Below are 13,549 nucleotides of genomic sequence, written 5' to 3'. Positions count from 1 at the left end.
TTGGATGTTAAGTAGAATCTTTATTTCAGACAAGTATCTATGCCAGTATATTTTAGACTTGACTTTGTGCTTTATTTTGAACATTAAAGTAAATAATCTGTTTTCCAACACCTGCATAATTGGGCCTGCATCCTCTTTAGAAATGTTGTTTAATAAACACTGTTGCTTTATCATCCAGAGGCTATTGCCAAATGCCGTTAATTAGGCAAAAGAAAAGGAAAAAACAAGGTTTTGTTGTTTTTTTTTTACAGTTTTGTAAAACAGATCCACACTTCTTATAGTGGCATCTTAGCTTGAAATCCAGGAAGCAGTGGTGTATGGTGTCCATATCCATGATTTCCTGAATTGGAGAAAAAGTGTGGAAAGCATCTGGGGAAAAGGAGGCTCTTTACCAGCTTGTTTCCTGTAAGCTCAATTGGAAGACCTTGTCTGTGCAAATAGATTTCAAAATAGAGCCTGCCCTTTGACTGTCTCCATAATTACATGGCTCACTCTGTATTTTATTTGGCAGCCAGAACAGTTAACCCCTGGAAGGAAGGGGCTGATGGCATGGCCAGCTTGGCTCCCCAGACGTGTCCATGGGAATGAATAAACCACTGTTTGGGGAAGCCCATAGCAAAAAACACAGCAGAACAGTCTTCAACTGAATTGAAACTTTTAAAAAACAAGTTTAATAGTGTTTATTATGATTGGTTTAGAAACTTACTTTGTCCTTATTGTGTAAACTGTAGAGAGGTATTAATTGTTTAAAAAAAATTGGGAGTTGGGGGAGTTCCTGTCGCTTTGATGTAATCAACATCTGTCAACAGAATGAATTTGCTTTTGTTTAGTTTCAAGGGCCCTTGTCCTTTAGCTTTGCCCAATCAGTATCTGCTTCAGCCTGGGGCATTCCCCTAGCTGATTTTTTTTTTTCTTCAACAAATGCACAGGTTATTTCTTGTGAAATGTGAGCTTCTTGTCTGCTTTATAGTCTCCTTGAAATGGGAAGGAACCTTCAATCTTTCTCATTTACTTTTGAAACATGTACATCTTAGTACTAGATTATGAAAATCAATGCGAGTTATATCAAGTGATGCAGACTATTTAATTTTCCTTTCACAACATCTGTGCAAGTTATCAAACCTATCAAGCAGACAGTCAGTGCTTTAGGTCAAGAAATATAAGGCATGGATGCATTTGCAGTGTTCCCTTTTGGACTTAAAGCACACAGTGCTATAAAAGCCTGTGCTCCTACTCTAGGTAATTGGTTGGAGTTCATGAAGTGTGATCTTTCTGTGACTCTAAATCAGCACCTCGAAAATGTATTTCTGTGGTACAGTCCCTTTCGAGCCTACTGTAGGAAGCAATATTTCTAAACAGTTAAAAATATCTCAGTTTGCTGTCTGTAAGTTACTTTTTTTTTTTGTAAGTCATTGTATTATTTCAGCAAATCATTTGGTTAAAAATTAAAATTATCAATGATTGTAAGAGCCATATTTGAAAATGAATTAGCAAAACATTGTTTTCTCTCTTAGTAATCATAAATCATTTAAATCTGGCAGGCATTCCCCCCTTCATCCAAAATAATTGCCTCCATTTGTAAAATCAATTAGATGTTGATATGCTATAAATAATAGTTTTGTTACTAGACTTTGGCATTTGATCATTATGAAAAAATATATTCAGTAAGACATTTTACAGAGTGTCTTTTAAATTACATATTATCTCTGGTTGACATTGTTAACTAATGTAAAGTAGTACAGGCTACTTTATTGTGTTGTTTTCTAGCCAGATACTTAATACCTCTGAAATGTAACATGACCGAGGATTGATGGCTGGCTGCAGGGTGAAAGTGCTTCCCTGGAAGCATACAATGAAAAATATAGGTGTTGGTAGCCCCCACTTGAGTACAAATAAATATACTTTGTTCAGTTTTACAGCTGCTTAAAATAATAAGCATGTTAAATGTCTTTTTGAAAGTTCATTCAGGCCTCTTCCCTAAAAATACTTGTTGGCCAGAAGAAAACTCACATTTTCAAGGATAAAATCGGCTTAATTAAGGGTCATTAGTAGAGGTGCACAGAAAAACCCAGGGCTCAGTGGGTGAAATGGAAGCATTTCATTATGTGGTATAGAATGCATGAGCAGATAACAATTAAAATGGACCCTGAGTAAGAGGCCAGTAAATATAGGGCATGTTGCATGCAGCAACATTAGTTATTTAAAATGAATTCCTGCCTCCATCATACTCGAATTCTGTAATCCCACCTTTCAGACTTCATCTGTAAAGGGAAATAAAATGGAGTTTTTAGAAATTGATGCTATTACCAAATATGAAAATATTTAAAACCATAACTTAGATTTCCATTGCAAGTACAAATTTAAAACAGGAAGAATGTGCTGCACTACCCAGAGGACATATACCAATTTCAAAAGACACTCCGGCCGCACAGTGTGCTCCTCCATGGAGTGACAGAAGCAGTTGCCTGTAATTTTCGACATTCAGCTGAAACTAGACGCTGATAGAATTTTTGTGACACTGAAAATAATTCTTACTATTACCTTTGATAACAGTAAATATTCTGGTATTTATAACAAATAACGTATAGATGTACTGCCTAAGGGAACCCTATATAGAGTTTCTGTTACATAATCAACAGTAACAACACTCACTATGATCATTCTTTTAAGATCAAATTAGTCCAAAGCGGCTCCTTGCTGATCTGGGGCTCTCCTCTCCTGAGGTTTCTGATGATTTTCAATTTGTGTCTCCTTAACCCAGATTGGTCAGCTTGTCCCTTGCAATAATTAGTACACACCTGAACCTTGTTTCCTGAAAATAGCTTTAACGAAAGGGGGTGTGCTATGCGTCCTAGGTAAATGGTGGTGCCCCAGAGGCAGAGAGGCCAGTCCTGTGACTGATGGAAACCTGGCTGGTGTCCCTGCCTCTGATGATGGATGTTGTGCATCAAATTAGCCCTAACATTGACGGTAGCAAGTTGGAAAGTTAGATGCAGTTGTGATAAGGTATCAGCAGTGCTCTTATTTGTTTCTTTGTTTACTTGAGATATAATTAACATAATGTTTGTATTGTACTAATTTCCAGTGTACAAAGCAGTGCTTTTATTTTTAAAAAATTTTTTTTAATGTTTATTTATTTTTGAGACAGAGAGAGACAGAGCATGAACGGGGGAGGGTCAGAGACAGGGAGACACAGAATCTGAAACAGGCTCCAGGCTCTGAGCTGTCAGCACAGAGCCCGACGCGGGGCTCAAACTCACGGACCGTGAGATCATGACCTGTGCCGAAGTCGGCCGCTTAACCGACTGAGCCACCCAGGCGTCCCCAAAGCAGTGCTTTTATAAAGAAGGGAAATACAAAGGAAACTCAGCAAACCTTTTCTAGAATAGTATGTAGCAGTAACTATAGTTTGGTTATCCTTCGACCCTGAATATAATTGGTACTGGAGATTTTAATTTTACTCACTCTGCATTTAGAAAATTTGTTAACTACTATTTATTAGTTATAATATGATAAACAAAATAGAGGATTTTGCCCCACCTCTTTTTTTGCCACATTAATTGGAGGACCATTATCTTCTAAAGGCATGTATTTCTTAAGCCCATTTCTTCATTTCACCTGTGAAAACAGTAGATTTTTTTTTCTAGTTTGTAATGAATAGTTAGTGAAATAAACACGGTATGGTACCTTATTATCCTGTTACCTTGTGACAGCATTTATAGGGTGTCTTTTATCAGATTGAAAGAAAAGATTTTGCTTCAAATAAAAAAGTATCATATGAAAGTGGAATTTCTGAGTAGAGTGCAGAACCGTAATTGTCAACAGATTGGATATGTTCAGGCTGTGTTCCCAGTGTTTAAGTCATGTGTGGGTGTGCCTGCATCTTTTCGGCAGTGAGCCTATCATTTGGCAGGACAGGTACATTGGCAACACTGTTCATTCTAAAAGTTAATGTCTCAAAAGCCTCAGCCAGATATCCAAGTAGAGGCCTGGTGACTTCGTGCCTCAAGTTTAAGTACATAAAAAAGATTCCCCCTGTAATGACTGTGTACTTGAACTTGATAATGCTGATAAAGATGATCTCTCTATCATGTAATCAGCTGCATTGAAAAAAATCTTCATACGTCCTAAAATTGATCGGCGTCTACATCATCCCATTGCCTGGGTTGTAGCATGACAATCAGATGCTGCTGAATGAAGGCACAAATGTCAGAGCTAAAGGAGACCTCAAAGATCATAAAGTACAACTCCCTCATTTTCTTAAGCCTTTCTGTATCAGTGGGCAACGTCTGAAGTGCTCCGCATAGAGCTTGGCACCAGGAAGTTCTCAACCAATGTTCACTATTATTGTTACTACTTGAGGTCACATAGTTAGGTTTTGGCGGGACCAGGAGCAGAACCATAGTTCCAAGGTGCCATCCGCTGCTCACCCTGGCCCATTTTTCATCATGCATATCACCATCTTATGTAATCTAATGTATTTGTTGGTTTACTTGTTGTCTGTGTTCCGCCACAGAATATAAGCTCCATGAGAGTGGGGACTTTGTCACCTGGTTCAGTCTGCATCCAGAGCATGGCATATAGGAGGAGCTCAGTAAGTAGTTGTTGAATAAAATAATAAATAAATTTAGAGGCCTGCAGGTAAACATGTTGCAGATTTGAGAAGGGAAAGGAAAAAAAACTAACGCTTATGGAACACCTGCTTTTTAAGATGATTTACATACATATGTTAGCTCATGCTCACAACAGCCTAGTGTAGAGGAAAAAGCACTGTTCTTCCCATGTAATGGTGAAGAATGTGGGGCGCAGAAGTTCTGGTAACTCAGATCTGTCTGACTTCAAAGCTCATGCTATTTTCACTACTACAATGCCTCCCAATTAGGTCAGATCTAAGAATTTTCGTGAAAAGTACCTTCATTCTAAATGTTGGATGGTCCCATGTTTATTTTTTCATAATTTTTCAAAAAAACTTTCCTTTAAATCTAATCCCTGAGGAAAAAAAGAAAAGCATGCTATCTACTAGAGCCCCTGCACACTATAGAAAGGCATCTAGGAATGGCAAACACAGTCCTTGGTTTGGTAGCAGGGGATGTGGAGCCTTAGGCCCCCCATTGACCACTAGAGGTGTGAGTCTTAGTTCCTCATCTGTAAAATGGTGCCATCAACAGCCGCCTGCCTACCAGACAGAATGGGTAAGGAAAAGATCGTGTATGTAGAACACCTAGCACTGAACTTCATTAAAGAAAGTGGCCATTAAATGTTAACCACATTATTATTGTTACTAATTCCGTTAGTGTTACCAGAACAGCAATCATAACGCATACTTTCCTCCAAAGGGAAATACTTACAACCTTGTGTCTTGTCTGTGATCCTATCTAGGGATGCAGTTAGGGAGCCTGGAGTCATCGGTTGATTCCACCTAAGTCTTTGCTTTAGCTGGGATCCAGATTTTCTGTTCCATATCCTTAGACTGCCAGCCAACTTCTGTCAGCCACCTCACCGAAGCCTGTGTTTGGTCAACGAAGGGAGCAGGGCTTGAGAGAGTGGATGGATTAGGTCAACCCAAAACCACTTTTGGAAAAATAACCTAATGGTAGTACCTTTTAATAGTTTTGTAATGCCTTTACGTTTTCTGGATGTTTTTCATGTGTATGAGAAAAATAATATATTTTGGGGAGGCAACTTGATCTGCTTTCTCACAGCTTTGGGACTTACTACATGTCCCTGGGGAAGTTACTTACCTTTGGGTGCCTCAGTATCTTCAACTGTGAAATGGAGCAATAACAGTTCACAACGCATAGCGTTCTCATTAAGATTCAGGAGCTAACATATGTAAAGTGCCTAGCACAGTAATTGACACATAGTAAGTGCTCAGTATTAGAAGCTATAATGGAGCACATATTTTCTTTCTCATTTTACTTTTTAAGCGTTCTTGAGGAAATACCATTTATTAGAATGCAAAGTGTTTTCACATACTTTTTCACATATTCTAATTAATTCCCACCTGAGACTCAAAAGAAGAAACTTGATCAGGGCCATACAGCTACCGAGTGATAGAGCCTAAATGAAAGTCCAGCTTCTGCTTTCCAACCATCTGCTTTTCCTAGGAAAATGCCCTGCCCCCATATACCAGTTGACAGTCCTAGAGCTGGTGGTGGTGTCTTCTGGGAAATATACAAGCTTCAGGGAATATGTACCTGCCTCTATCTAAAAGAACTTTTGATATTTAAAAGAAGTGGTATTGCTGCATTTTGTCTAGTATTTGGAATTGTTTAAAATAACACCAAAACGATTCTAGAAGTTTGATTCAACACAATTACATTCAACTTTATGGAAGAATGTAATTGAGTGAAACTTAGGACACTGAATCACTGACCACTGGGGTTTGTTTGTGTCCGTGCCTTTTTCCAGTTCACTTGGAGATCTTGACTTTGGAGGCCAGTACTCACCAGCAGTTCACGTTTCTATTATGTTTCACAGCTGAAATGTTACTCTAGGCCAGTAATTCTCATACTTTAATGGGCAGGAGAATCACCCTGAGGGCTCATGAAGGCACAGATTGCTGGCCTCATGCCAAAGTTTGAGTCAGTAAATTGAGAAGGGGTCCAATATTTTGCATTTTTTCCCATGTGGCGTTGATATGCTGGTCTAGGTACCACATTTTGAGAAGCAGTGCTCTGGACCAGAAGTTGATGAACTTCTGTAAATGACCAGATAGTAATTATTTTGGGCTTTGTGGGTCATACAGTCTCTGTCACAAGTACTCAACTCTGCCACTGTGGCTCAAAGCAGCCATAGATAATTATAAGCTGTGTTCCAATAAACCTTTATTTATGGGCATTGAAATCTGAATTTCATATGATTTCACATATTAAAAAATATTATTTTTCTTATCTCTTTTTAACCATTTAGAAACATAAAAAAATCATTTTTAGGTTATGGGCTGTACAAAAACAGGCAGCAGGCCAGATTTGGCCTTCGGGCTATCGTTTGCTGATCCCTGATGTGCAATTGTGATATGTTGGGGAATTTTCAAACTATTGTTTTAATTATAAAAGTAATGCAAGTGGATGGTTTAAAAAGTGGATGGTGAGAAGTATAGAAGAAGATAAAATGAATCAGGAAGTCTTCCTCCCCACCCCCAGCCCCGATCACATGCCCCGCAAATAACCACTGTTGATGAGTATCAATTTTCAGAAATTTTATAGGCATATACAAACTTATATAAATGTATAAATTATTTTTACATCAATGGGCTTTTTATACATATTGTTCAGCATGTGTTTTTTTCCTGACAATGGATGGTGGCTTCTTTACATATCAACACATAAAAATGATTTAGCTTCTTCTCCAATAGCTTCATAGTTTTCTGTTGCGTAGATATACCATAAAGATTTCCCCAGTCCCCCATTGAGGGGAATTTGTGTTATTTCCCTTTTTTTCTACTACAAAGTGAGGGTCCATCTTCGTATATCCATTATTGCATAATACCTGCAAGGTAAGGTCCTAGGAGATGAACTGCTGAGTCAAAGGATATGTGCATTTAAAATTTTGATAGATGTTTCTAAATTCCTGTTGTGGGTACTTTCGGATCCTGTGTTCATTTTGTTTCAGGGTTACACCCTACATTTCTGCTATTTAGTCTTTATCTGACTTGAGCATTCATCATAGTGAATTTTGGTATAATGCCTCCCTGCACGTGAACTTAACACAGAGTAGTAATCCTATCAAGGGCAAAAAGTGCAGCTGGCAATTTGTCCATGATTCTTGAAAGGAAAACAGCTTTAAAGAATATAAAGCCACCCAAACAGTGCCCTGAATCTAGGGTCATCCGCACATTTGCTGCATAAGGTACCACAACAGAAATTGCTCTTTTTGCAGACCTGGTACTTAGCAGATGCTTCTATATGTTTGTTTCCCGTTAGAGTGGAGTTTTCCATTGTCAAACATTTATGTAAACATAGTATTAGCTAATAAATATGCTGTGCTATTATTGTACTAGAACTCAGAATACCACTGCTTTCCTTTCTATTTGGGGCTTTTCCTTTTTTGAGCCAGTGAAGGATTAGGATAATGATTTAATAGACAACAAAGCAGCATCTTAACATGTAGCACTGTGTTAGGTTTTTTAACTTAAAATATGCCTATTTCTGCTCATAGGTTATCATAGAATTCTGTCTTCACCACTCAATCATATCTACTTACACAAGCAGTCAAGCAGTCAACAAAGAAGAAATTTCTTTTTCCGGAGACAAAGAGATATTTCACACAGTATAGTTTTGCCGGCCGCAGCTTCTCCAGCCCACCCAGTGCCTGAGGTACTGTATTGCCTATGATCTGCTGCTTTTTCCAGCCAAGATAAAGGTTAACTGCAGAAGCGATCAAATGTGTTTGCGCCTTTCATTTCTGAGCCTTTTGAATCCTAATTTTTAAAGTTGGTTTATGATTTAAAATTGTGATTTGAGAAGTTGTAACATCTGCAGTTCTATCACGTTAATTTTTTTTAACTAAACCTCTCATCTTACAGCTGCTTAGATTATTCAGAATTAGTTTCTACCATGAAATTTTCTATATTAAATTTCTAACATGAAGGTAAAATTACGTGTCTATAGTTTCTTAACTTTTTTAGAGAAATAAAAAATTGGCTGTCAAATTGGGATCATTCAAGAGAGATTACTTGAAACCCATACACTAGGTGTTTTTTCCTAAAGCCTGCTCTTATACTTTCCATAGGATTAGTGCTGCTGTTTTTGAATCCTCTTTTAGAATAATTAAATAAAACCTCTTGCCTCAGAGCATTCTTGATTTTTTTTTCAGAGATTACAATTCTGTGGAAAGAATCTATTTTCAAAATGCAGTATAAAGGAGGTGTGTGGGTCATGTAGGAAGAATGAGAACAGCTGAAAGAAGTATAGATTTCTCACAAAAATCACCTGCCTTCCCCCTTTTATGCATTTTTTTTTAGCAGTAAACCCACATTAAGTATATTATACTCCCTGAAAGTGAGTGGCCCTTTTTTGTGGAAAGGGGCCAGTGAGACAGGCTACCAGAACCCAGAAGTATATTCCTGGTATTTCCTTAGTGGGAAAGAAAAGGAAATGTCCAGAGAGATGAATGTATTGTTTTAGAAGTGTCAGTGACAACCCAGTAGCCCTTCTGCCTGTAATTGTAACCTGGCCACATCACAAAGCAGAGTGGAGACGAGAGCACAGTCTGCGGGGGAGACCGGGCGAGCTTTGGGCCCTGGTGGCAAAGCTGTAGGAGCAGGTGCTCATCCAGAGCTCAGCTGTGGTGCTTCGAGCAGTGGCATTACCTGTGTCAGGAAGGCCCCTCTGAACACAGGAATCAGTGACAGTCCTAAGCCCTGTGTGATACGCTTCACGAAGAGCAGACCCCTAACCTCAGCCCTTCCACAGTTGCTGTGATGTCAATTGAAATAGCGTTATCTCCCTCAGCTTCCTGTTCCCAACTGCCGTGTACCCTTCCTGGGTACTGTTCAACAATGCTTATGTGGCACTTTCCATAAATAGATTGTAAAGAGCTGAGCAAAACCTTGGGACTGAAAGAAGCTCTGTGTGTAAAATTGTATTTATTTTCTGAATGCTGCCCACAGGTTTAAGTAAGCAGTGGAGAATGTTCTGCAAGGGTGATCAGAGTTGAATGTTTTGAGTTTTGGGGGGGTTTCTTTGTTTGTTTTTGACAAGTGATGGAAATGTTCTAGGTATTCTTTATGCACTTAAAAAAAAAGAAAGAAAGAAAAAGAAAAGAAAGCTGTTTGGTTTTGTTCTCTAGTCCCTTCTTAGTTTGGGTACAGTTGCGAAGTGTAAGAAAAGTGTCTACGTAATAGGCTTCAGAAGACTTGACAGTCAGCCTTTTACATACGTTCATTCGGAGAGGGTGTTGTGAGCTATCCTTTGCATAAATTTTATCTTTGTGTTACGAAGATGAAAGTGCTCTTAATTAGCCATTGGGCAATTTGGAAGCTTGGTGCTATTTTTTTCATCAATGGCAATAATGCTTCTTACGGGCTTGGGAGGAGGAAGAAAAGAAAACCACTGTTTGTTTTGACCAGAAGTCTACTTCAGACCAGTTTGACTCAAAGCACAGTAAGGTTAACAGACCATCCAGAAGCAGCACTAACAGGCAACGTTAAGTTCAAAAGGGCAGGGGAAGGAACTGGGGGCAGCCTGGAGGGTCTGTTGTGCTGGCTTCGGAGGTCGGTGCTCCGGCAGGAAGGGCAGAGCTCCATGAAGCAGGAGGCTGTGTCCGAAAAAATGATCCCATTGTCGTGTGCTGGGTTCTGATCTTCATTTTCAATCCTTTTTCCTCAAGCACATAAAGAAGCCAGACTATGTGACGACAGGCATTGTACCCGACTGGGGAGACAGCATAGAAGTTAAGAATGAAGATCAGATTCAAGGGCTTCGTCAGGCTTGTCAGCTGGCCCGTCATGTCCTCCTCCTGGCTGGGAAGAGTTTAAAGGTGGCGTCTCACCAAGCCTCAGAAGGGCTTACAGAAGGGGCAACAAACCTTCCTCTTTGCCTTCTTTCCATTTAACTCTTCTTTTGTATACATCTAATTTGTTAAAAACCAAGTAAAGCCTGGGATGGGGGAAAGGGATTTTATTATTTTATGTGTTTTTTTAAGAGGTAACTTAAAATCCAAATTCAGTTTTAAGTATCAGGATTCCAGAGATACTTTGGGCCCAGCCAGCCTGTCCAACTTGATCCAGGGCAGACAGTTCTGACTTCTGCCTCCTTATTCCTGCCTGTAGTTTCTGCTTTTATTCCCCACATTATTTCTGTGTGCCTGAAGAGAGTTGTTCTGCCTCATCCTTTGTTTCCTGTTTTCTTGCATTAGCTCTGCAAAGAAAGATTAGAGCAGATAACACAAAGCTATAGGTAATATAAAAATGTAACTATGGACAACTATCTTACTACAAGATTTAGTTCTTCCAGAATAATCTGAAACACCCTGCTTTATAGGAATCCTTAAATATATATATATATATATATATATATATATATATATATATATATATATATATATAGGCCTGTAGTTTCCAAAAGGTGGGCAGAATTTAAGAAGTGAGTCCTCAGGAATGAAATCACTTAGGGTATCATTTGTGTAATAAAGTTGTTACAGCAACATAACTAAGCTTAATGTGAATATCAAATAACACAAAGAAATATTACAGAAATAGTTAATTTTTAATAAAAGATTTTGTTTTAGAATTTTATGACTTATGAGTTTATGGAGATATCTTCATGTACTCATAAAACTCAATTTTATTTTTGTTCTTTTTTAGTTTGAGAGAGGATTTTTTTAGTTCGAGTTTGAGAAAAAATACTCTCCAAAGTATTTTTTTAAAACAATGGATTTATTCAGGTATGAAAGAAATCAAGATTTGTGAAAACCAAATTTCTACGATAGGTATCAGACTGAATTTTTAAAATAATCATCCATAATCTCCCCACCATTGCTGCAAAGCCCATGTAAGATTTCTCTTAGATAAGAAGGTGTGGGATGACCTACTTTTCAAGCTTTGTCATCTAAACTGAAGATACTTTTGAGAATGTATTTATATGCTTCAGCTAGCCTGAGGCACTAACCATTGAAGAAGAGGAAGGAATTGCCCAGGAAGCTTTGTGAAGTGTTCAGGCCCAAAGGAGTCATGTCATTGAATGACTCACGGATAATTTAAAGGATCTTAGAGTTTAAAGTCTCCATTTCCTAATAGCCCATAACACCATCCTATGCCCAAACAGTTGTCCAAAAGGCACAATTAAAAATTTAATGTTAATCACCATTAATTAAACTGTTGTATCACAAGTTTATCACAGTAAATTTATATAATCTCATCAGAAAGTACTGTAGCTGTAGACATAGTCAATGAGTGCAGGAAATGACTTCAACGGTTGCTGCACAATTTCTTTATTTAATATTTTAGGTTGACATGACAACTGAAGAGATAGATGCTCTTGTCCATCAGGAAATCATCAGTCATGATGCTTATCCCTCACCTCTAGGCTACGGAGGTTTTCCAAAATCTGTTTGTACCTCTGTAAACAACGTGCTATGTCATGGTATTCCTGACAGGTATTCATTGCTTAATAACATATTGTTCCTTCAGAAACTAAAACATGAAACTAAGATCTATAACATATGTTGAAAGATACTAGTTTAATTGAAACCCACCTGTAAACTTTTGAAGCTGATTATGGCAAAACAAAAATTTTGAAGTATTTTGCCTCAACGGGACATAATTTAACTGTTTGTTAAAGCAGTGTGTAATCCACACAAGTCATGGTTCATGAAATATTTCTTTTACCTTCTTAAGTTTTAACCATATAAATGGTAAAAATCCAAATGTAGGCAAATATAAATTATCAACTGTTGTTTTGGGTCTTTGCAAAATTAAGGAAACTAATAAATACATTTTTTTAAAGACCGTTTTAAAGATTTTTAAACAATGGCAGTATGTTCCTATTTTGTATGTCTTGTAAAATTTGATGTGACTAATGTAACTTAAAGATTAGATATAGTTATTCCATTTATTCCTCTTCCACTCCAAATTATCATTGTGACTCACTGGGCGTGTGATAGTCTTAGGTATTTATTTTTACATTCCTTTTATTGAGATCTGTCTATCACCATTTTTATTCTGTTTATGTTTCAGTCGACCTCTTCAGGATGGAGATATTATCAACATTGATGTCACGGTGAGTAAATAATATAAAAAAATAGTCTTTGATCAACTTCAGAATTGCTGGTAGCAACAGGAAGAATTGTGGATTGAAAATGTGAACTGCACCAAGGGAAGTGCTGTTTACTTCCAGACCCAGACGCAAGCAGCTGGTTTCCTTTTTTGTCTTTAACTCTGTGTTTATTCCAAGTAAACCCAGGCCTGACTTGAATTTAGGGCTGGAATCAGATGCACTGAGATCAATGTTGGCCTAAGTGAAATGTCAACCCAATCCTGCTATGTGTCATGTTTTTGAGAAGGTGTAATTGTTATTGATCCACTGTGTAGTTAATGCAGAGCACCACAGCACTGGGCAGCTGCTGAAGCTAGATATGTATGAGATGAGCTAACGCGAAGAAAGCCAGCATTTTTCCTTCACTCTGCCAAGATTGATCTTCCTCTTCCTGCTGATTTTGAGTGGGGCCTGTCATTATCTTACTCTGTCATTAGGGGCTACATTGGCCTGTGTGTGTCAGTCTATTTGGACAGCAACTCTTTTGCTAGCAGTGTTCCTTAGATTTATTAAAATCCCTGAAGGTAACGTCGTGTTCCATTTCTGGTATAGAGGGTGTAGAGAGCCTTGAACTTGGAACATACAAACAGAGTGGTTTTCTCACTGAACCTAAGTTTTTACCAAATGGTTAACAGCCTTTCTTTTAAATAACAACCCAAAGTGATTTCACATGGAAACTTAGAATTGTACAAGCTCTAACCTTTACTAATTCCCTCAGCCTCTCACTATTCTCAGACTTGGATGATTTGTGCCTTGGCAGTTCATTTTACTAAAAAATTTTGTAGCGGTTC

General features: G+C 38.0%; 1 protein-coding gene across 2 annotated transcripts in view; it reads left to right on the top strand.

The window, feature by feature from the left end:
- The window catches only part of METAP1D (methionyl aminopeptidase type 1D, mitochondrial), an 87,569-nt gene that overhangs the window by 61,286 nt on the left and 12,734 nt on the right, over nucleotides 1-13,549 (top strand). For both annotated transcript variants that reach the window (XM_019459595.2, XM_019459603.2), the window contains exons 2-5: nucleotides 8,161-8,318; nucleotides 10,333-10,482; nucleotides 11,951-12,099; nucleotides 12,680-12,722. In XM_019459595.2, the coding sequence (XP_019315140.1) occupies nucleotides 8,161-8,318; nucleotides 10,333-10,482; nucleotides 11,951-12,099; nucleotides 12,680-12,722 (500 nt within the window). The remainder of the gene's footprint in view (nucleotides 1-8,160; nucleotides 8,319-10,332; nucleotides 10,483-11,950; nucleotides 12,100-12,679; nucleotides 12,723-13,549) is intronic.

The sequence above is a fragment of the Panthera pardus genome, unplaced genomic scaffold, assembly GCF_024362965.1.
Source record: "Panthera pardus isolate Hobbes unplaced genomic scaffold, ASM2436296v1 HiC_scaffold_10, whole genome shotgun sequence".
Taxonomy (NCBI): domain Eukaryota; kingdom Metazoa; phylum Chordata; class Mammalia; order Carnivora; family Felidae; genus Panthera; species Panthera pardus.
This window is presented reverse-complemented; position numbering and strand designations above follow the sequence as displayed.